The 23,497-nt window shown below is 37.9% G+C and overlaps 1 protein-coding gene and 1 pseudogene across 1 annotated transcript in view; both read left to right on the top strand.

Annotated features, from left to right (window-relative positions):
- The window catches only part of LOC138091095 (patched domain-containing protein 3-like), a 140,889-nt pseudogene that overhangs the window by 74,786 nt on the left and 42,606 nt on the right, over nucleotides 1–23,497 (top strand).
- LOC138091592 (ankyrin repeat domain-containing protein 26-like) overlaps nucleotides 1–23,497 on the top strand; it is a 48,705-nt gene that overhangs the window by 9,816 nt on the left and 15,392 nt on the right. Inside the window, exons 3-14 of the mRNA XM_068987511.1 lie at nucleotides 351–480; nucleotides 782–843; nucleotides 2,011–2,104; nucleotides 4,185–4,282; nucleotides 5,024–5,053; nucleotides 5,149–5,221; nucleotides 14,319–14,401; nucleotides 17,357–17,508; nucleotides 18,956–19,123; nucleotides 20,868–20,901; nucleotides 21,185–21,320; nucleotides 22,991–23,204. Coding sequence (XP_068843612.1) covers nucleotides 351–480; nucleotides 782–843; nucleotides 2,011–2,104; nucleotides 4,185–4,282; nucleotides 5,024–5,053; nucleotides 5,149–5,221; nucleotides 14,319–14,401; nucleotides 17,357–17,508; nucleotides 18,956–19,123; nucleotides 20,868–20,901; nucleotides 21,185–21,320; nucleotides 22,991–23,204 — 1,274 coding nt within the window. The remainder of the gene's footprint in view (nucleotides 1–350; nucleotides 481–781; nucleotides 844–2,010; nucleotides 2,105–4,184; nucleotides 4,283–5,023; nucleotides 5,054–5,148; nucleotides 5,222–14,318; nucleotides 14,402–17,356; nucleotides 17,509–18,955; nucleotides 19,124–20,867; nucleotides 20,902–21,184; nucleotides 21,321–22,990; nucleotides 23,205–23,497) is intronic.

The following is a 23,497-nucleotide window of genomic DNA, read 5'->3' as shown; positions in this document are numbered from 1 at the left end:
CATGTCCTGGCTCTGTCTTCTGAGACACAGCCCTGTGTCCCAGCATTCCTTGAGCTTCACAGGTTCACCTGCCTCCTTTCTCCTTTGTGCCTTTCCTGTGCTTTGTCTGCTTCAGTTACAGAGCTGTTCAAGGATACTTTTCTGCTCTTGTTTGTTTTCATGTGTCTCTACCTCGCCTAGAACACAATGTAGAATCACTCTTTTCTTTACATTTCTAACTTCTCCCAGAACAGTCTATGATTTCCTAGACACAGTGAACGTTTGTCATCTTACTGATTGAGTGAGTGACCAAATGAATGAATATGTTTTCTGAAGTTGGGTTTTTGTTTTGTTTTGTCTTGTTTGTATAGGAAGGAGCCACAAAGTCAGAACTTGTTGCAGAAAAAAGTGATACTGATATTATTGACAGGGCTCCCCAAGAGCAAACAAATCATGACCATTTGACTTCTGTTGATGGAGCACACAAAAATACTAGAAGTGGTAAGTTAGTGAACATCTGTGAATTTTTCCTATGCTTAAAAGCTCATATAAAACCATCTAAAGAGTATGCATCCAAATATGATATGCATTTCTTTTGAAGTATATTTCTTTTGCTCTCTTTCTTCAAACTATCCCACCTACTACCAACCTTTTCTTCCTGAGAATGCTTCAACTCTCTGAAATTCTTTTCCACTACTTTATTTTATTGAAACATTCATGGATAGAGATAGGCTTATATATGTCTTTAAAATTCATAGTTAGTAAATGTTCTCATTAATGTATCTGTGACACCGTTTTCCAGATATGCTGTCAGCCTTAGGATTGGGAGAAGAGGAAGATATAGAATCACCTTGGGATTCTGAGGTATTGTCTTCTATTATCATTTTGAAATGTAAGCACCAAGTGATGTAAGAACATAAAAGCAAGAGATGCTATGACTTTCTCACCTTTGCATTTCCCCATCAAAACTTGGTTCTTACTTTAAACCTGTATTGAATAAAATAATTCTGTGCTAAATACTACCAAATAGTACACTTTTGTTCATTTGCAAGATTCACCTAATGAAATCAGTGTTGTACAGAAACCAAGGCTTAGAAGTCCTAAGGAATCCATTGGGGTTCTGAAGTTACATTTATCTAAAAACTGTAGCATTACTCCAGGTCAGTCTATGATCAAATGTTTCTTTCTTTCTTCCTCTGTTCCTTCCTTTCTTCTTTCAATTTTTATTGAAGTACAGTTGATATACCATATTGTGTCAGTTTCCTGTGTGCAGCAAAGTGAATCAGTTACATATATATACATATATATTTAAATCAACCCTTTTTTATATTCATTTCCCATATGCGCTTTTACCGAATATTGAGTAGAGTTCCTGGTGCTATCAGTAGGTCCTTATTATTTATCTATTTTATACACAGTAGTGTGTATGTGTCAGTCCCAATCTCCGAACCAAATGTATGTTTCTTTGGTACATACGCATGTGTAAAACTGTTAGAGTCAGAGAGAAACAGGTTGAATTGTGGGTTTTTGTGACACCGACATTGAAAAGTAAGTGCGTGAAACTTGAACCTATTACTACATTTGGATTGTCAGGTTGATTTGCAAGTAACATTTCAAGAGAAGCAAAAGCATGGGAAATAGTAATAAATATGTGGGGTTATAATAGCAGCAGTTAGCTTTAGTGATGTTTTAGTAAGTGCAAACCATTTTGGATCGCTTAAGTAGCACATGCAGAGTACATTTATGGCATCCGTACTTGAAGTAACATAAAGTAACAATGTTCTGTTTGAAGGTGGGAGCTATGGAGGGAGATAAGAAGGGCCTGATCTCTTAGATGCAGGCAGCCACTGCCTGGTGATCCAGCACCGTGTTTGAATTCAGCATCCTGGTTCTGTCACATAGCAGCTGTGGGATATTGGCAAAACCTGTCTTAACCGGGTTAAAAGTAGGCAGTTTTTAAAAGTACGGTATTTTCTTCAAAAGGGATTAGGAACTCTTTGTGCAACTCATTATTATCATTAATTCTAGCAGAGTATCTCCGAGAGCCTTCCACAGAAGTATGTGGATCATTTATCTGGAACTGCTGGTGAAAGGGGAAAAAAGACATTAAATGGACAAGTAGAAGGTAAGAACTGTATTTTACAGAAAAGTCATTTGACAGAACCTTGATTGAAAATGGGAATGCTGATATATTCTAATAGGCAAAGAAAATCACCTGTTGGACGGGTCGTGAGAAAAAAAGAGAAAACCAGGGCAATTTCGTGTATCTTATCAGGTGCCAATGACAGATTACATTGAGAATCCAGTTTAAGAAGCTAAATTATTAGTTATTAAGCTTACTTCACTGTCCAATGTTTAAGACTTTGTTTGGTTAAGGCTCTCCAATGCAGGGGGTGCAGGTTCTATCCCTGGTCAGGGAACTAAGATTCCATGTGACACATGACCAAAAAAATATATATATATATATATATATATATATATATATATATATATATATATATATATATATATAAGTTCTGTTTCAAGATACTCTATACCCTAAGGAAGGTCAAGAAATAAGAAGCAAGAGGGAATGAAGAATGAGAGAGGCAGAGGGCACAGGGAGGAAAAGAAGAAAGGGAAGCATGGGTCTGTGGGGGAAGGTAGCAATAAGTAATAAAGGTCTTTAGATAAACGGAGAGTATTTGACATGGACGATGAATCTGAAGTGAGCTTCCGGCACCAAAACTCATCAGAGAAGAACAGCAAAGTTCTCCCCCTCTTCCTGTTTTACTCGTTATTAGGAAGACATTGAGAACTGAGGTCTCGGCAGCAGAGCTGTGCTTTATCCTCTGTGGGGGAGCATGGGCATAGGTGCTCAGCTGTAAATGTTTCAGATTGATGTCATACGAAATGTTGCTGCTTTCTAGGATGGTGTCACATAGGCCACAACAAGAGAACTGGAAAGAAGGAGAGAGCAGGGGGTGTGATGGGGAGACAAGGAACACACAGCATGAAAGCAAGTTCACTGGAAAGTTTCCAACTTCTAATGCAATTTCAGTATCTAATGCAGTGTTACTTCAACTTAATTCACTCTCCTGAAAACTTAGCCTCCGTTTCCTCACTCTAACACTTCCCCCCAAACTGAAACTGCATTAGAAGTTGGAAACTTTCCAGTGGACTTGCTTTCATGCCTGTAGAAGCACTCCGGGAGTTGGTGATGGATAGGGAGACCTGGCGTGCTGCAATTCATGGAGTCGCAAAGAGTCGGACATGACTGAGTGACTGAACTGAACTGAATGTAGAAGCAGACTCCTTATAGACTGGAGTTTCTCAAATTTTAATTAGTAGCTTGAGGACCAAGTGTGAAGTATACATGCTGAGCAGGAGGTCTGGGAATCTGCATTTCTAACAAGCTCTCAGAGTAGCAAGGGTGTAGCCTTGCATTTAGAGAAATCTGGAAGAAGAGCTTTGGATAGTGGAGAACATAACAGGATCAAGGAAAAGCATTATTTTGTTTTTCTTTCTGAGCATGTTTATAACCAGAGGGAAACAAAGAGTTGAAGTAGCAATTATAGGTGTAAAATACCATTGCTAAGCAAAGAGGGAGAAAGAAATGGTAGGGATGATCCATAGAAAGGATGTAAAGGGGGAAGCTTTAAGACCACAGATCCAGAGATTACCATTTGGAGAGGAGAGAATCTACTGAAAGGACAAAGAGAGGAAAGTAAGGCCTTAGGGAGGTGTTTGGAGTTGATGAGGACCCTTGAGAGAACTCCTTCTAGATGGCTTCAGTGTATTTACAGGGAAAAGAGATAAGATCACTGTTGCTCCAGAGAATCCTGGAGGTTGGAGGGGATGCTAGAAGTGGGGAAAACTACAGGCTCTCAGGCATCAAAGATATATGTTGTACCAGTATTTGTTATTCAAATTAGATTAATTTGAAAAAGGATTCATTTTTTTAAAACATAGCTGATTTTTTGAAAGTTGTTTCATAGAAATCCTTTGTAGCATTAGCATGATGCACCATACCAAACTAAGTTTTGAAGCCAAACAGATTAATCAGGTTCATTCCCTAAATGCTAGAAATACTTTTAATAAATACTACACTGATTTTGAAACATGCAAATTTTTAATTTCTAATAATTCTCTGGCAATTGAGTTTATTATTTCCTTTTTGATAATTGTATTTCAATATTGAGAATTTATTATACATTATTTCCTAGATGTGTCTTATATACCTTCTTGTATGAGTGGATCAAGAAACTTTAAGATGGCTAAACTAGAGGAGACAAGACATGTGGGCAAACCAGTAGCCCACATGGATATGGGAAAAAAATGAATATTTTTATGAGCCATTTTCTACAAGTATATATCCAGACTAATCAGTTCATTACTCTGTCTCTGATGAGAAATGAATTATACATTTTAGTGAACTGTCACCCCACCTGTGCAATCCTTAAATGACTGGACAGATTGAAGAACATGATAAATACTTGTAATATAATGGTGCAAATGATAACTGCTGTGTTGCATTCAGGATATGCTGTTGCATTTTACCATCAGCTTTCACATTTATTTTCTTGGGTTCATGATTTGCTCCTCTGATTAAGATCCATTTTCTCCTCATCAGTCAACATGTTCACATCGATCCGTATGCACTTTAATATTTTATAAAGCCATTGAAAATGAATGTTGCTTTTGAAGTATTAACTGCATGTTTTGGTAAACCTGTATTCCTATTTTTTCTTCACTATCTTTAGTGGATTCATAAGTCTGTCTTACCAGTGTCCTAAGATCCCCCTAAAAACAAGACACTAAAACGAAATGTATTCAGTGCAAAGACAAGGACTCTGCTCATTACTAACTCTGCATGAATATGCAGCTGCTGCTGCGGCTAAGTCACTTCAGTCATGTCCGACTCTGTGCGACCCCCATAGATGGCAGCCCATCAGGCTCCCCCATCCCTGGGATTCTCCAGGCAAGAACACTAGAGTGGGTTGCCATTTCCTTAGCTGGCTTTCATATTTACATGTAATTAAGTCTATGTCCCTTTTCCCTTTTAGATTCTCCTGAGAAATATCCTAACATGAAGGTAAAAATGTTAATGATTTTATCTTGAATTATGAACTGTGGATTGTATCATATATGCATTATTTAGTAATCAACTTGTTTCCAAACCCCATTCAGCCTGCAGTCAGAATGAAAGATTATGTTCCTAATAAAACAGTCAGAATGAAGGATTTACGAACATCCGGTTCAGGTAAATTTTTCAGTACACAGTTAACTCTGGAAAGAAGGACACTGAAATATTTGAAATGCTCAGTCTTCAAAGTTCTAACTTATTTTTGCAAATTTAACGTAAGAATTTAACATAAATAAGACAAATGTTATTGTTGATACCTGTGCTTTGAAACAAAAGATATTTACAAGCATAAGAAAAAGAAATTTTTAAAATGTAAGCTTGAACTCAAGATGTTTCTGTATATGTTTCAGTACCCTGAAGTTCTCAGTTTGGAACCTCTATACTTCTCAGGAATTCTCAGAGATTAAATGTTAGACTCTTAAGATTTTTCCAATGTCCAAAAATGTTTGTTTGAACTCTGAACTTTCCCTAGAGTAAAACTTCACTTGCTACTATATCAGTTATATTTCAGCTTATAATTATTTCATTATAGTGCTGTTACACAGATGAAAGTAGGCCAATCAGATATTTTGATTAGCAGACTGTATGTGTCTATGTTTGTGTATGTGTGTGTGAGTTTGTGGTGTCTTTGATTATTAAAAGTAGGGGAAGTAATCATACTTTAATAAATATTTGATAGATATAATCTTTTTAAACAATGATTCTGAAAGTTGTTTGCTTTAGGATCCTTTTATGCTTTTAGAAATTATTGAGAATTCCAAGGAACATTTGTTTATGTGTACTGATGTTTACTATATTGAGTTCAGTTCAGTTTAGTTGCTGAGTCGTGTCTGACTCTGTGACCCCATGGACGGCTGCACACCAGGCTTCCTTGTTCATCACCAACTCCCGGAGTTTACTCAGACTCACATCCATCAAATTAGTGATGCCATCCAACAATCTCATCCTCTGTTGTCCCCTTCTCTTCCTGCCTTCAGTTTTTCCCAGCATCAGGGTCTTTTCCAGTGAGTCAGCTCTTCACATCAGGTGGCCAAAGTATTGGAGTTTCAGCTTCAGCATCAGTCCTTTCAATGAATATTCAGGACTGATTTCCCTTAGGATGGACTGGTTGGATCTCTTTGCAGTCCAAGGGACTCTCAAGAGTCTTCTCCAACACCACAGTTCAAAAGCATCATTCCTCAGTGTGCAGGTTTCTGTATACAGTTCAACTCTCACATCCATACAAGACTACTGGAAAAACCATAGCTTTGACGAGTCAGACCGATATTGGCAAAGTAATGTCTCTGCTCTTTAATATGCTGTCAAGGTTGGTCATAGCTTTTCTTCCAAGGAGCAAGCGTCTTTTAATTTCATAGGTGCAGTCACCTGCTGCAGTGATTTTGGAGTACCCCCCAAAATAAAGTCTGTCACTGTTTCCACTATTTCTCCATCTATTTCCCATGAAGAGATGGGACCAGATTCCATGATCTTCGTTTTCTGAATGTTGAGTTTTAAACCAACTTTGTCACTCTCCTCTTTCATTTTCATCAAAAGGCTCTTGAGTTCTTTGATTTCTACTATAAGGGTGGTGTCATCTGCATATTTGTGGTTATTGATTTTTCTCCTGGCTATCTTGATTTCAGCTTGTGCTTCATCTAGCCCAGCATTTCGCATGATGTACTCTGCATATAAGCTAAATAAGCAGGGTGACAGTATACAGCCTCGACATACTCCTTTCCCTATTTGGAATCAGTCTGTTGTTTCATGTCCAGTTCTAACTGTTGCTTCTTGACCTGCATACAGATTTCTCAGGAGACCGGTCAGGTGGTCTGGTATTCCCATCACTTTAAGAATTTTCCAGTTTGTTGTGATCCACACAGTTAAAAGCTTTGGGATGATCAATAAAGCTGAAGTAGATGTTTTTCTGGAACTCTCTTGCTTTTTTATGACAATGGATGTTGGCAATTTGATCTTGGTTCCTTTGCCTTTTCTAAATCTGGCTTGAATATCTGGAAGTTCGTGTTTCATGTACTGATGAAGCCTGGTTTTGGAGAATTATGACCTTGCTAACATGTAAAGCGAGTGCAATTGTGCGGTAATTTGAACATTTTTTGGCATTCCCTTTCATTGGGATTGAAATGAAAACTGACCATTTCCAGTCCTGTGGCCACTACTGAGTTTTCCAGATTTCCTGCATATTGAGTGCAGCACTTTCATAGCATCATCGTTTAGGATTTGAAATAGCTCAACTGGAATTCCATCACCTCTACTAGCTTTGTTCGTAGTGATGCTTCCTAAGGCCCACTTGACTTCACATTCCAGGATGTCTGGCTCTAAGTGAGGGATCACACCATCATGCTTATCTGGGTCATGAAGATCTTTTCTGTATAGTTCTTTTGTGTGTTCTTACCACCTCTTCTGAATATCTTCTGCATCTGTTAGGTCCATACCATTTCTGTCCTTTATTGTGCCCATTTTTGCATGAAATGGTCCCTTGGTATATTTCACTTTCTTGAGGAGATCTCTATTCTTTTTCATTCTATTGTTTTCCTCTATTTCTTTGCATTGATCACTGAGCAAGGCTTTCTTATCTCTCCTTGCTATTCTTTGGAACTCTGCATTCAAATGGATATATCTTTCCTTTTCTCCTTTGCCTTTAGCTCCTCTTCTTTTCTCAGATATTTGTAAGGCCTCCTCAGACAACCATTTTGCATTTTTGCATTTCTTTTTCTTGGAAATGTTCTTGATCACTGCCTCCTCTGCAATGTCACGAATCTCTGTCCATAGTTCTTCAGGCACTCTATCAAATCTACTCCCTTGAATCTACTTGTCAGTTCCACTGTATCATCCTAAGGGATTTGATTTAGGTTATACCTGAATGATCTAGTGGTTTTCCCTACTTTTCTTCAATTTAAGTTTGAAGTTGGCAATAAGGAGTTCAGGATCTGAGCCGCAGTCAGCTCCCAGTCTTGTTTTTGCTGACTGTATAGAGCTTCTGCATCTTTGGCTGCAAAGATATAATCAATCCGATTTTATCATTGACCATCTGGTGATGTCCATGTGTAGAGTCTTCTCTTGTGTTGTTGGAAGAGGGTGTTTGCTGTGACCAGTACGTTCTCTTGGCAAAGCTCTGTTCACCTTTGCCCTGCTTCATTCTGTACTCCAAGGCCAATTTTGCCTGTTATTTCAGGGATCTCGTGACTTCCTACATTTGCATTCCAGTCCCCTATAACGAAAAGAACATCTTTTTTGGGTGTTAGTTCTAGAAGGTCTTGTAGGTCATCACAGAACCGTTCAACTTCAGCCTCTTCAACATAACTGGACGGGGCATAGACTTGGATTACCGTGATATTGAATGGTTTGCTGTGGAAATGAACAGAGATCATTCTGTCATTTTTGAGATTGCATCCAAGTACTCTTTCGGACTCTTGTTGACTGCGATGGCTACACCATTTCCTCTAATGGACTCTTGCCCACGGTACTAGATACAATGGTCATCTGAGTTAAATTCACCCACTCCAGTCCATTTGGGTGCTTCCCTGGTAGCTCAGTCGGTAAAGAATCTGCCTGTAGTGCAGGAGATCCAGATTCGATGCCCGGGTCAGGAAGATCCCCTGGGGAGGGAAATGGCAACCCATTCCAGCATTCTTGCTTGGAAAATCCTATCACCAGAGGAGCCTGGCAAGCTACAGTCCATGGGGTCATGAAAGTCGGACCCGACTTAGGACTAAACCACAAACCAGTCCATTTTAGTTCACTGAGTCCTAAAATGTCTCTGAAGAACTTCACTGTGCACTCAGAAAGAATGAGGATGGAAGTAATGTTTAGAGCTGTGAAAATAGTTTTGACCTCTTGGACCCCCTGGCCCAGTGGATCTCTGGATTTCAGGGATTCTCAGGTCACACTTCAGAACCAATTTTAAACCATTGACCCGGTTGGATGTGAAATGATAAAGGGGCCCTTGTGTTGACATGGAGTTTAAAGTTTCACTTTTACATTTCTTGCTTGTTTCTTTGATTTCTCTTAAGTAATTTAGACCTGACAAGTCCTTTTTTCTAAAGCGAATATTTCTGTGTTGTATTCATTCTTGCCTCATTGCACTCTGTGCTCTCTAGATCCAGTGTGGTCCTAGACTTATCGTATTTTCACATGGAAATAATTAGTCACCCACAAGACTCATTTCTTATGTAAGTTTATGATGTCTATCTAAGGCTTAAAACATCAGTTCTAAAGATATTGATGATTTGAGGAAAGATGTCTCATTGTAATTAAAGAAGTTGTTGTTGGTGGTGTTCAGTCACTAAGTCAGGTCCAACTCTTTGTGACCCATTGCGCGGCAGCACTCTAGCCCTCCTTGTGCCTCACCATCTCCCGGAGTTTGCCCGAGTTCATATCCATTGAATCAGCAATACTATCCAACCATCTCATTCTCTGCTGTCCCCTTCTCCTCCTATCCTCAATCTTTCCCAGCATCAGGGTCTTCTCCAGTGAGTCAGCTCTTCACATCATGTGGCCACGGTATTGGAGCTTTAGTTTCAGCATCAGTCCTTCTAGTGAACATTCAGGGTTGATATCCCTTAGGATTGACTAGTTTGATGTCTTTGCTGTCCAAGGGACTCTCAGATGTCTTCTCTAGTACTTCTCTTTGAAAGCATCAGTTCTTCAGTGCTCAGCCTTCTTTATGGTCCAACTCTCACACCTGTACATCACTACTGAAAAAACCATGGCTTTGGTTATATGGACCTTTGTCAACAAAGTGATATCTTTGCTTTTTAACGTTGCCTAGGTTTGTAACATTAATTAAAGTAGTAGCATTCATTAAAAGTGTTTTTAAAACCATGGTCTCTAGAACATAATTAAGGCATAATCTCTAGACATAATTAAGTGCAAAATAAGGGAGACATAGATTTTCTTAATAATTTTTTGTATGTTGAAAAAAATAATTATTGGTAAAATTCTTTTGGAATACAGAATATGTAATAGAAATTGAGTGAATCAAAATCAGTAATACTAGAAAGTTAAAAAGTAGAACAAATGAGACACACTAGTTAACATCTCTTCATGAATGACAGTGATGTGTAAGATACAGTAAGCTGTGAAGGACTAGTGAGTTTCAGGGGCGAGGAGGACATGGAACTGATTCTCTGAAGAAAAACTTTGTACAAGTTAGTCAGAATTGTATTCTTACTCACGTTCTAATAAATGGAGACTTTGTTTTCACATTTTTCAGATTGGGCTTCTACTGCTTTGAGCCTCAATAATGAGACTTGTCAAAGAGGCGGGCATTTGAAAGTTGTGGATCAGTTTGCATTGGTGTCCCAATCAATGACCAAAAATCAGTCAGCATCCACAGAATCTGGACAGAAGACAGTAATAAATAAAGTAAAGATGATGACTGCAGCAGTGCTCATGGTAGGGAATTACACACTCCATCAGCTGTGCAAGTCGCAGGTGCCAGAAAACAGAGGAAGCAAAGAAGGTAATGCAGAAGCCCAGAGCAGTCAGCTGTGGGCCACCTGGGCATGGCCTTACCATCCTTCTGATGGTTCCAAATTATATTTTGTGGCAAAATCTACCTTGTGCTGACTGCTTTTATGCAACCTATAGCAAATCAATATCTCTTAGCAAGGGTTTTGCATTCTTTTTCTGACCATAGTAATACAATAAATAACAGAGTTAGGAAAAAGTGAGTTCATTTAGGCTAGTATTTAGCATATACCTGAGAGTGGGTAGCAGGATTATGTTTAGAACTCTGGGACTAGTTGGGAAACTAAATAGACATCTAGAGATTGCCTTCTAAAAATATGACTTCCTAGCAATATTTTTATATAGCTGTCAATTCATACGTATTAGTTATGATTATATCAGTATAACTGCAAAAGCAACTGTGATACCAAATACTAAACTATTTCTTGTGTTTTCTCTGACTTCATATATTTTAGAATTGGCTTTGCCAATGGTAATGGGGGTCATGGGAAATTTGCTACATAGTACCTCGTTCTCAGCTGTGTCCACATAGTATATCAACTTGTTTTATTATTTGTAATGAATTAAGAGTTCACAAGGGATGTTGGTATAAAGGAGAGCTGTATTATTTAAAAGCAGTATATAGAAAGTCAATTCTGACTCTACTAGAATGCCAAATCTATTGAGTAACCACATCTAATAATGTGTTGTCCATAAATACTAATTAATTTAGCACCTTTAAACAGTCATATGGTCAGGGCTGAAACTCCCGTACTTTGGCCACCTCATGCAAAGAGTTGACTCATTGGAAAAGACTCTGATGCTGGGAGGGGTTGGGGGCAGGAGGAGAAGGGGACGACAGAGGATGAGATGGCTGGATGGCATCACTGACTTGATGGACGTGAGTCTGAGTGAACTCCAGGAGTTGGTGATGGACAGGGAGGCCTGGCGTGTTGTGATTCATGGGGTCACAAAGAGTCGGACACGACTGAACGACTGACGACTGAACAACTGAACTGAACTGATTATAAGAAATTATACATTGTTTCTTTTTTCACTCCTGTATTTTTTTCTTTTCTATCCTTACCTTTGCATTTACTGAAGATTCTCAGTTACCTCCTAGAATAGTGACTACAAGCTCTAAACTCAAAGTGTTTGTCTTTTTCTTCTTTTAATCTATACAACTGAGTCGTTTGCTCCTGTTTCTCCATGAGCTTGGTAGGTCCAGGAAAAGCAAATTCAAATAAAACACCTACACGAGTCCCTTCAACACTGGACAATGTGAAATAGGAAAACTACGAAATAAATAGAAGCAAATTCAGTCAGTTCATGTTGATCATTTCCCTTCTCATTTGATACCTTTTATAAAATAAGCAGAATCTACTTTTTCAGAGTCCCTGGATTTGTACATTTATTGGTTTCTTAAAAACTTATCTATATTGTACCCTGAAAGTTTTATATCCTAAAATATTTCTGTAAACACTCCCTCAGTTCAGGCCTGCATCACCTTTTTTCCCCCAGTATTAATGCCTTCAGATTTGTCTTCCTCCAGTTATTTGTATGCCCTTCAAATTCATCCCTCCCATAGCATTTAGAGTCACCAATCTCAAAAGCACACGTGACCATGAAGCACTCTAAATCATATTAATGTCTAGACCTCCTAAAGTGCCACTGGTGCCCATCAACTGCTGTGGATGCCCTCCTCACCTCTCGCTGTTGTTGTTGGTCAGTTGCTCAGTCATGTCTAATTTGATGCAACCCCGTGGACTACAGCACACCAGGCTTCTGTGTCCTTCACCATCTCCCGGAGCTTGCTCCACTCACGTTCATGGAGTCAGTGATGCCATGCAACCATCTCATCCTCTGTCATTCCCTTCTCCACCCGACTTCAATCTTTCCCAGCATCAGGGTCTTTTCTAATGAGTCAGTTCTTCGAATCTGGTGGCCAAAGTACTGGAGCTTCAGCATCAGCGTCAGTCCTTCCAGTGAATATTCAAAACTGATTTTGTTTAGGATTGACTGGTTTGATCTCCTTGCAGAGTCCCCTGGACTCTCAAGAGCATTTTCCAACACCACAGTTGCAAAGCATCCGTTCTTCCATGCTCAGTCTTCTTTTTGGTCCAACTCTCACATCCATACATGACTACCGGAAAAGCTTTAGCTTTAACTAGACAGACCTTTGTCAGCAAAGTAATATCTGTTTTTTAATACGCTGTCTAAGTTTGTCATATCTTTTCTTCAAAGAAGCAGGAATCCTCTAATTTCATGACTGCAGTCATCATCGGCATTGATTTTGGAGCCCAGGAAAATAAAGTCTGTCCCTGTTTCCATTGTTTCCCCATCTCTTTGCCACGAAGTGATGGGACTGGATGCCATGATCTCTATCAGCCCGTGTCCCTTTACTTTGGACAAGAATCTACCCTGTTGTGAGTGTGCTTCTCTCCCCGTCTTGCTCCAGCCTTAAGTGCTCTCCCCCTCCTGCCCTCTGTGCCCTTGAACTGTGTCAGTCTGCACTCAGTCATTATCTCTAGAAAAGCCATCCCTGACACCTTTTATCTACATTTTTCTTTAAACTCCAGGGTCTAGTACTGAGCAGAAACCTGAGAAATAATTATTGAATAAGAAACACAGGGGCTCTGTATCAACCTAGAGGGGTGGGATGGGGAGGGAGATGGGAAGGAGGTTCAAAAGGGAGGGGATACATGTATACCTATGGCTGATTCACGTTGAGGTTTGACAGAAAACAACAAAATTCTGTAATGCAATTATCCTTCAGTAAAATAACAAATGGGAAAAAAGGACAATTTATACCCACATGATTTTTAAGAGCTTCTCCTGTGTAGTCTAGGAGACAAGGGGATAGACGTGTGAAGAAATAATTTACAGTTCAGATGTTTATCTATCACTAGGAAAATCTAGAAAGATACACTAGAAAAATCTTTAAAGTAAGGTAGCTACAAGGAAAGAGATACCGGTTTATCAGGGGAAAGATAGCAGTAATCAAAGAAAACTTCACAAAGCAGGTTGAGCTTTAAAAGATGAAAAGTAATTTGTCGGAAGAGCACAGGGAAGCATTTTGGATTAAAGAACTGATAAAAGCATAAAAAGTAAGAGGAATTTTATAAACCATGGATAATGTTACAGTTGAAGCTTGGTGTATTGTTAAAAAGGTCCTGTTATGAAATAGAGACGAGACTATATGGTGACTTTATATGTCTGTCCTGTATTTTGACATTTCGTTTTGTTCACTGATATTTGGATGAATCTGTGAATGAATCTTTGAGCTGTTTGCCTGTAACCTGGTGACATCTGGTATATCCCAAATGGTTTGCTGAAGTTTTTAGATCATTGGAAGTAGTTCTTAAAGAAGTAAATATTGGGGAAAATGGCATTGAAACATGTATACTATCATGCAAGAAACGAATCGCCAGTCTAGGTTCGATACAGGATACAGGATGCTTGGGGCTGGTGCACTGGGATGACTCAGAGAGATGATATGGGGAGGGTGGTGGGAGGGGGGTTCGGGATTGGGAACTCATGTACACCCGTGGCGGATTCATGTCAATGTACGGCAAAACCAATACAGTATTGTAAAGTAAAATAAATAAATAAATAAAAAATAAAGAGCACCCAAAAAAAGAAGTAAATATTCAGCTGAAGATTGAGATTGACTTAATCTGTCATTTGATACAATGTTGTAGATCTATGTTTTAAATGAAGATTATGTCTTTTATCTAAACATTCTAAGTAATTTTAACTAAACATGCAGAATTGTTAACAAAACTAGACTTGGAAATGATATCAGAGGAAGAACAAGAAAAACTTGATGGAGATGAAAATAACCATTCACAGGTATGTAAAACTGTAAATTTCAATTTCTGGTTTAATACTGTATGAGAAAATGTGTATCAAACAAGGCAAATTAGAATGGAAAGATAAGTTAAAACCCATCACAAGTGAGTTAAAGCAGAAGTTCGGTGAAATTTGTGAGGAATATCAAATTATCGTTTGTCCTGAGGAAGATCTACTATGTGATAACCCTAAAGAAGGAGCAAACCAAAAGGAAATATCTCCTTATCTCAAAAATAATATACCTGATTGTGAGGAAAAAGATGCATTTGGAGTATCTGTCTCTCTAATATTCTAAGCATTTTCTGAACAAAAAGAACCCAGTCTCAAAAATGTTTTCCCATCATCTGTAAATTCTGGGTCCCTGGGATAGACTTGTCGGTCATCTTCAAAACTTTGTTTCCCTGAAAATAAAGTAGACTTTGAAAATGATCAGCTAGACATTGAACATGTGTTTATCAAAATTGAGGAGAGTTTTTATAATGATACAGAAAATAAAAATGTAGGGGACCCAGTAATTACATTTGAAGTGAAAGAAGACCAAGAGTTTGATATGTGAATGTCACAAAATATGAGGCAAGATCCCACTAATCGGAAATTAGACATGGGACAGGCATGTCAATAGTCTGCAGCTTGTCTGCTCTGGTAAGATGAAACACATAGTTCAAATAAAAATTCACAGTCCTCCTGCTGTTGTTAAAATACTGATCTGAAAAATAAAGCAATACAGGACTGGTTCCAGAAGCCACTGCATGCAGATAATTGCAGCGCTAGTGACAACAAAAGAGTGGAACCCAAATTAGAAAATGCAAATTCTTCTCCACCTGGTAGTCACAGAGCATCTGAAGTGTATGTAAATGAAGAATTAGAGAAGGATATGCAGAGGTTTAAGAATGAAACAGACAAGTTACAAGTAGAGTTGCTGGCTCTGGAAAAAGAGAAAATTCAACTTCCAAAAGAGGTAGAGGTTCATTTACTCTTGCTTTGGTTCTTCTCTTTCTCGATGATCTGGTCCATTTTGATTTTCCACTTATGAATAAAGCGGGGTCATCTAAATAGGTAACTGTGTAGAAATCAATTGTTATCTCAATAATAGGAATTCAGGAAACTATTTTCATGACTTTTGTCCTTCAATCAATCTAATATCTAATTCTGTCTCTATCAGTCTTTACTATGGACTGGGAAACTCATTTAACTATCTACCATGTGATCTTCTGAGCCAGAATAACACCAAGGAAATTGCTTAAGAAGTATAATCAGCTAGGGTTTTGTGGGGTTTTTTCCTTTAGCTCTGTTGGGTTAAATATAAGTTGTATTTCCATAGAATGGGAAGAAAGTAGTGACTGAGAGAAGGGACATGAACACATGTTCCCTCTAATCTCTTCGTTGTGGTTGAATATGTGTGATCTTCTCTGCTTTCCACAGTCCCTGGGCGCTTAGATTTCCAGCATGACCGCTTTAGGATCTTTTTAATAACAAATACACGTGCTCCCACATATGCTTTAATCACCACTCTTAGATGTTTCTTTTGAGACAGACCATTCCATCATGTTGCTTACTAAAATGTAGAAAGTTTTGACATGTATGATTTTGTGTGTGTGTGTGTGTGTCTGTGTGTGTGTGTGTGTGTGTGTGTGTGTAAAAGTTGCTCACTCATGTCCAACTCCTTGCGAACGCTTGGACTGTAGCCTGCCAGGCTCCTCTGTCCATAGAATTCTCCAGGCCAGAAAGAATACCACAGTGGATAGCCATTCCCATCTCCAGGGGAACTTCCCAACCCAGGGCTCAAACTCAGATCTCCCACATTGAAGGTGGATTCTTTAACATTTGAGCCACCAGGGAAACCCAAAGGTAGTATAAACGCTGAGAAAAAAAGGAAAAATTAAAAAATTTTAAGTGTTTATCTCCAAAGGAGAAAACTGAGTTTTGAGATAATGTGAAATTTTTCTTTCCTCAGTAATAGGTTTTTAAAGTTGTTTGTTTGCTCTTTTGTGTAAGAGGTGCTTTGACTGACTTTGAACAATAGATGGGAAAAAAAAGAAAAAACTATATTCTCCTGTAAAAAAAAAAAAAAAAAAGGATGAGCCCTACCCCCAACTAAGGCATTGAATTACTGTGCCAAAGTCATGGTTTTAACTTATCTGATTAATCTGATGAATTAATTCATTTGGTAATTTATCACATTCAATGTCACATAATTGTATCATCTCTTTTGGTGCCATAAAATGCTAGGGAGTACTGCTTTAGGGGCTTTGAACAAAACCTTGAACATTTTTTTATTTTATTACTGTTTTTTTTAAATAGTGGGGCAATAATAGGCAATTATTTCTATACCTTCTAGCTGTAAGGTTTGATGGTTATTGAATGTGGAATTGGGAAGCATTACTTATTTTCCAGAATTCCACACTAACTAACAACTTCTCAGTTTCTTTCTGCTCCTTGTGTTTTGGTAAACTTTGGTTCATTTATTTTAGTGAACACCATCACCTTTTTGCTATCTCCCAGATCCAAGTGAAAAAAAAATTGTAAAAGGCAGTGGGGAAAGAACAGCTTTAGTGCAGAAAGAATGTTTCCTTTCTGAGGCACTACGGTGTCACATTCTCTACGTCTGGCTGTTTAATGGAGAATCCAGGTGGTAAAGACCAAAGAGAACAGATTTTGCATCTCTGTCTTTTTATTTCTCTGTCTCTGCCAGTCAGATGGGGAAGACTGAATTTGAATAATTGCATCTTATTAAGAAAGCCGTTTTTGAAATTTTGAGAATTTTGTTTCTTTTCCTCAAACAGAAAGGAGCAGATTTTACAAAAATTCCACTGACTTGTAAGTGATAAAATAAACAGAAAAATATTTTTGTCAGTTAAATTCAGGGCAAACACTGAGTCAAATAATAAAATTGAAAACAAAGATCTTTATAATAAAGAAGTAGCAATTATTCTTAGTGTCAAACTTTCATTAAAGATTGAAGAAGAAAAGAAGCACAAAAGTAGTGAAGTGGAAGTATCAGACAATGTATGCAATGCTGCTGATGAGAGTGGATTGATTCAGCAGAGAAAGAGTGGAGGAAACAGCAACCAGGAGTTTCCTGCTATGGAGAATGAAGATTCTGATAGGTAATCCTATATCAATATTTAACAGCAAGTCACTTGTTATTTTCCTATAAAATAATTTCTAACTTGAGCTAATGTTTGTGATTTACAGATTTTCTATTTTACTAGAGATATAGTTATTTTTAATACTCTTGTTCTTTAGCCTTCATACTAGAGTTCCTTTGTTAACATACCACCATGTTACATATTAGAGTATTCTGGATTGGACTGCATATTTGCCTTAACCAGTGTGTTGTATATTTAAATTTATTTTATGTCACTAATGAACATCCTTTCATTTCAGTTTGAGGACTTCTTTCAGCATTTATTATGAGGCGAGACTAGTGGTGATGAACTCCATCAGGTTTGCTTTGTCTGGGAAAGTTTTTATTGATCCTTCATTTCTGAAAGACTTTTCTGGATAGAGTACCCTTGGTTGGCAGCGTTTTTCCTCCTTTGAATATGTCCATGGATGGAGGCCAAATTGTTGTGGTGGCGAGAAAACTGATGAGGCACCTGTCTTTCAGCCATGATGCTGATCTCACCCCATCGTGTTTAAAAGTAAACTCCCCTCCCCTGGCCAAATATTTCCTTGATTTCTTCTTTCATGGTATATATGCCTCACGTCATTTAAAATATCATCTAAATTATTGTTACTTTTTTCTTTGAATCCGTTTTTAATTTATTTTTGGCTGCACTGGTTCTTTGCTGCTGTAGTGCTTGGGCTCCTCAGTGTGGTGGCTTCTCTTGATGCTGAGCATGGGCTCTAGGGTGCTGACTTCAGTAGTTGCAGAGCATGGGTTTAGTTGCACCGTGGCATGTGGGATCTTCCCTGACCAGGAATTGAACCCATGCCCCCTGTATTGGCAGGTGGATTCCTAAGCACTGGACCACCAAGGAAATCCCTAAATTCACCATTGTTATATTTAGAAGCAAAATAACAAATATAGTGTAAATCTAATTATGACTCCCATGTCTAAGAGTCAAGGTGCTTAGCCAGTGGGCTCCATCCCGGTTTTCAGTATAGCTCTTGAGGTTCTTCTCAATGTCTTTCCAGATCCATCTCTCTACTTTCTTCCATGTATTTTGTACTCTTCCTTCCAGGTTCCTAGGAAACAACCTAGATGCCATGTGCCTGATGTTTGCACTCATATTCGAATCTTCAAGTACAATGATTTTCTTCCTTTTCTGTTTCTCACGACCTCCTGTCTTCACTTCTGCAAATTCTTCCTTATTTCACTTATCACTTTCATATGTCAACTTTCACATATTATATTGTATCATAATTGTATATCTGTGTTTGAAGGAAGAATTTGTTTTCTTGCATATGGTTGGTACTTCATAATTGTTTTGTGAATTAATCAATGACTTTAGATGGGTAAGAGTTGGAATTTTATTAAAAATTTTTTTCTACTCTTTATCAGTCAAATGATTAGAAAACATTGGCTTTTTTGTGGATTTTTTAAAGTAGCAATCCTGGTGTGCACAAGAAAGAAGTAAAGAAAAAGAACAATGACAAACGGACACCAGAAGAATGTGTGATTGCACCAGTATTTGAAAAGACCGATTCGCTGACTGGTGGTCTGCTGCACGTGAATGATGACAGCATTTTAAGGGAGGTGGATCAGGATGATGACAGGTACATTCTACAGATTCTTTGTTTGTAGGGGAAGAAATATTAGCATTAAATACTTCTTCTGGAAATAGAGCAGCATAATACAGTGCTCAGGCCAAGACAAGAGATTCCTCAACTATAGTGGATGAACACTGCTGAAAGGTTAAGGTGAGGACCAGTGCCTTTGGCCAGAAGTCATTTCAGTAAATGGTCCATTTGGAAGCTGGACTGTAGTGAATACATGTAAACATTCCCTGGGGAATATTATTGGGACAGGCAATGAAGAACTGGATGGTAACTGAAGAGGAATGTGGAGTTCAAAGGTGTTTCTTGTTTTATGTTAAGAAGGAAGCTTTTAGAGTATGTATGTTATTGGAAATGAGCCAGCAGAGCATGTGTTTATTTAGTTTCATGTTGTTTGCATTTCCAGTACCAGAAAGCTTATTGATTGTATGACATTATCTTTAAACTATTACAGTAAACTAATTGTACATAATAACTTCTGTTCATGTATTAGTTTTATGATAAGGGCTTGTTCATTGGTTCTGAAGAGTAATATTGCTATGCAGTAGAATATGCAGATGATTACTTAAGTTAGTTCTATCATATAAAGATTTTTAAAAATTACGTAATTGTGAATTTACAAACATTTAGGCTATACTGAATAGGATTTGATCATTCTTGATGATTCAGTTGATAGTAACATCGTGAATAGCTTTGATTTGGTAAGATACTCTGAAACATCACATCATATTAACTTCATAGTTGTTTATAGATTCCAGACAAAAGGGGAAGATTTTGTTTATATTCAATAGAAAAAAATTACTAACAGTCTTTCACAAATTATTCCTTTTGGATGATGAAGATCTAAATAACAAAAACCGTGCTTCCTGTACTAAGAGTGTCATTAACACATATTGTGTGCTCAATAAGTGTATGTCAGATGAATGAAGAAACAGCAGAATGGTTGAATGAAGGCTTATTGATGAATTTCTGTACAAAAAATGAAACTTTATTAAAGTAGGTTTCCAGTCTTGCCTACCTCTGAAGTCTTTATAATTTTTGAGAAATATGTTTTAAGATTCAGAAATTATTGTTTATAGCTATAGCTAGACATGGAATAATACTATAGATTCGTTTGCTCTTACTTAAAAAGACTTCAATATTCCTTTCTCAGCATATTTTGGAAAAGCAGTGTTGAAGCCAGATTTCCTGGGCTTGAATTCTGGGTCTGTTGGTGACATGCTGAGTGGGTTTGGGCAAGTTCCTCAGCCTTTGAGTGCTCCATTTCTTCCTATACCTATCTCCCAGAATGACTGTGAGGATTAAAATGCCTTTAAGACATGTCAGATGTTTCTAATAATGCATAACCGATGCCTACGAAGTCCTCAAAAAGCTAATATCTTGGTTATTCAAATGAGTTTCTTTCTTAGAAGGACTGAAGGAATACCTCCCAGATAGGTTTTATTGCCATGAAAGTTAGTTCTTATTGAAAAGGACAGGTGCAAAAAACACTGGTATACTGTTTCCTATCATATAATGCAAGTAATATTATGTTTTTCCTTTTCCTGGATCTAACTTTAATACCTTATTAATATTACTGACATATTTTCTTTGTGCTTTAATGCTCCTCTTGTTTATTGTTGCGTCTTTTTATAGAAAATTACTTGCCAATGCAAAGAGTTTATATAAAAAAATAAAAGTTTAGGTATTATTTGTATTTTTGAATATTTACTATTAGCCTGACAAGAAACATCTGTTCTTTTAGGCTTGCAAGGAAAACACCGTATGAAAAGAAGAAGGTATAGTAAAAAAAATGAACTTTCAAAAATATTATTATCCTTGTCAAAAATACTTTGTAAAAGGAATAGTGGTAAAGTAAAAAATTTTCCTTTGTTGTAGAGAAGTTTATTTTGAACACATCTTTTAGAAACACTGTTGGTAAATTTACCCTTTTGATAAAACTCTCTTCTTTTACGAAATGCCTGTGTTTGCTTTGATAAAGAGATATTTACCACCTCTGTACACTTAGTATATTTTATACATATTTTAAGGACATTGTGAAACAGTATTATTTATGTGTAGGTCAAAGAACAAATGAATTACGTGAACGACCTGGATGACTTAACTCAGTCATCTGAGATGGTTTCTGAGGATGGCGACGCTCTTTACTCTACAAATTCCACGTTGCAAGCAGAACCTCTTGACTTGGGGTGTGAAGGTAGGACTACAGTGTAAATGTTAACAGAAAGCCTGTCTGTGTATAGAGTAGTGATATATGCACACATTGTCAGTACTGCTCTAGAGCCAGGGATGTGTTACAGTGCTGTGCACCTCAGAAGTATGTTTTGCATTAAAGGAACATGGAAGTGAGTGTATACTCTGAGCCACAGGCCTATGATCCCCTCACTCACTGTACCTTCTGTTGACTTTTATTCTTTCCTGTACCTTCACCCATGGTCAGGTCAGCATCATTTTCCTCCTAGAATAACTGAAATAATCAAGACTTCTTTCTCTGCCACTCCACCTCATGGAACCTCGGTCTTCACAGCAACTGTGATTATTACCTATTTTTAAAAATTCAGGTCTCATCATGTTACCCCTTTGCTTAAAGCCCAACTGTTGATTCTTTTTGCTGCATGCTTAAAGGTCACAACTGTCTAGCTTCATTTGGTTTTATTTTTTATCCTTCTTTCTACATGAATTTTAGAATCAGCTTGTCAATGTCCTAATATGTCTGCTGGTCTTAACGTTTTCATTTTCCTTCATTTCAAAATACTTTGTACTTTCTCTTTTCGTTACCTCTTTGATAAGGGTTATTTAGATCCATATGATTTAGTTTCCAAATATTGAGAGTTTTCCAGAGATCCTTCTGTGCTCTTGCTTCTCATGATTTGTTAGGTGCATCCAAAGGGGGCCTGGGACTAGCGCCAGTTATTTCCTGCCTTGGAGGCAAGACCTTGCTGACTACCATGTTCATTCTGCTATAAGTAGGAGTTTTTCCAGGCTGGCTCAGGAGAATAGATAGAATTCCTCGTGAGCACCAAGCACGGTTTTCTTTCCATGTGGTTTTCCCTGTTCTCAGGTGGTTTTTCACGTGCACTGTTTGTTCCTCTGCTGAATACCCAAGGGGCTCCTCCTCAGTTCTCCTGGGTCCTTTTTCTCTGTTCCACTCTTTCCTCTCCGTGGTTCTGTCCTGTGATCTCTGCCCACGTTGGTTTCACCAGATTCTCAGCTTCATCACCTCCACTGGGGGAGTCCAGTGGACTGTGCTTCTGTTCCTTCCCCCCATGTCGGGGCTTAGAAATTCTCTCAAGGCAGTGAGCTGGGGTCCTTAGGATAACCTTGTGTGTTTCCAGGATCATTGTCCTTCATTCCCTGAAGTTCTTGTCATGAAAATCATTGTTTAATGTATTTTGTCCGTGTCGTGTTTGCTTGCTCCGCTAAGGAAGGTAGATCGGTAGCTGTTCACTCTGTCTTGGTTAGAAACATATGGCAGCTGGAGACTGTCCACAGGGTTGTTCTTCCTACTCTGCTTACTACTTCCTGCTCATCCTCCATTTCTCAACATGACATCTCTTCCCCAGGGAAATTTTTCCTGGACCCAGTCTATTTTAAGTTCTGTTATCGTAGAACTCTCTTTTCTTATAGTATCTATCTGAGATCATAATTATTTGATTTCTCTTTCTCTTGTACTAGACTTCAAGCTAAACAAGAGCCAGGGATGTCTGTTTTATCGTCAGGACTTAGAATAATGTCTTCCGCACTATAGACACTTAATATTTGTTCAGTGCGTGAATGAGTGACCGTGAAAGGCACTGTTCTTTATATTCAAAACTTACTCACATAATTTTTTTTGTTTGTTTCTAGCTTTGTTTTCTCATCATGCAGACTCTGATAGCTTGTTGAAAATTCAGGATGCAATTTTTTCACATGACAGCTTAATAGATTTTCAAAGAAAACACTGTGAACTACTTAGAGGAGAAATTCACAGAATGAAAAGCAAGTTTTGTGAGCTACAAAAAGAGCTATCAGAAACCAAAAAAGTGAAATCACAGTTAGAGCATCAGAAAGTGGGATGGGAACAAGAGCACAGAAGCTTGAGGTACTGTACATCTCGCTTTTAAAGAAATATTTGAACTGTTGTTTCCCTTAATACTGCAGAGATGTAGATGAATTATAAGGACTAACTTGCCTTCTCAGATTTTACAGGGGAGAAAACATCATTAGTATTGTGGAGTGTGAAATTCTTGGAAATACTATAACAGGTTCTTAATAGTGAATGCTTCTAATAACTTAATGTATATTTTTTTCCAAAACATCATTTTGATGACCATACAGAAGTCCACCATAATGGAAACCCCATTAATTATTTACCAAATTGACTTTCGCTTGTTT

This window comes from Capricornis sumatraensis, chromosome 15 (genome assembly GCF_032405125.1).
Source record: "Capricornis sumatraensis isolate serow.1 chromosome 15, serow.2, whole genome shotgun sequence".
Lineage (NCBI taxonomy): Eukaryota > Metazoa > Chordata > Mammalia > Artiodactyla > Bovidae > Capricornis > Capricornis sumatraensis.
The sequence above is the reverse complement of the archived record's forward strand: the minus strand, read 5'-3'. Positions and strand labels throughout refer to the sequence as shown.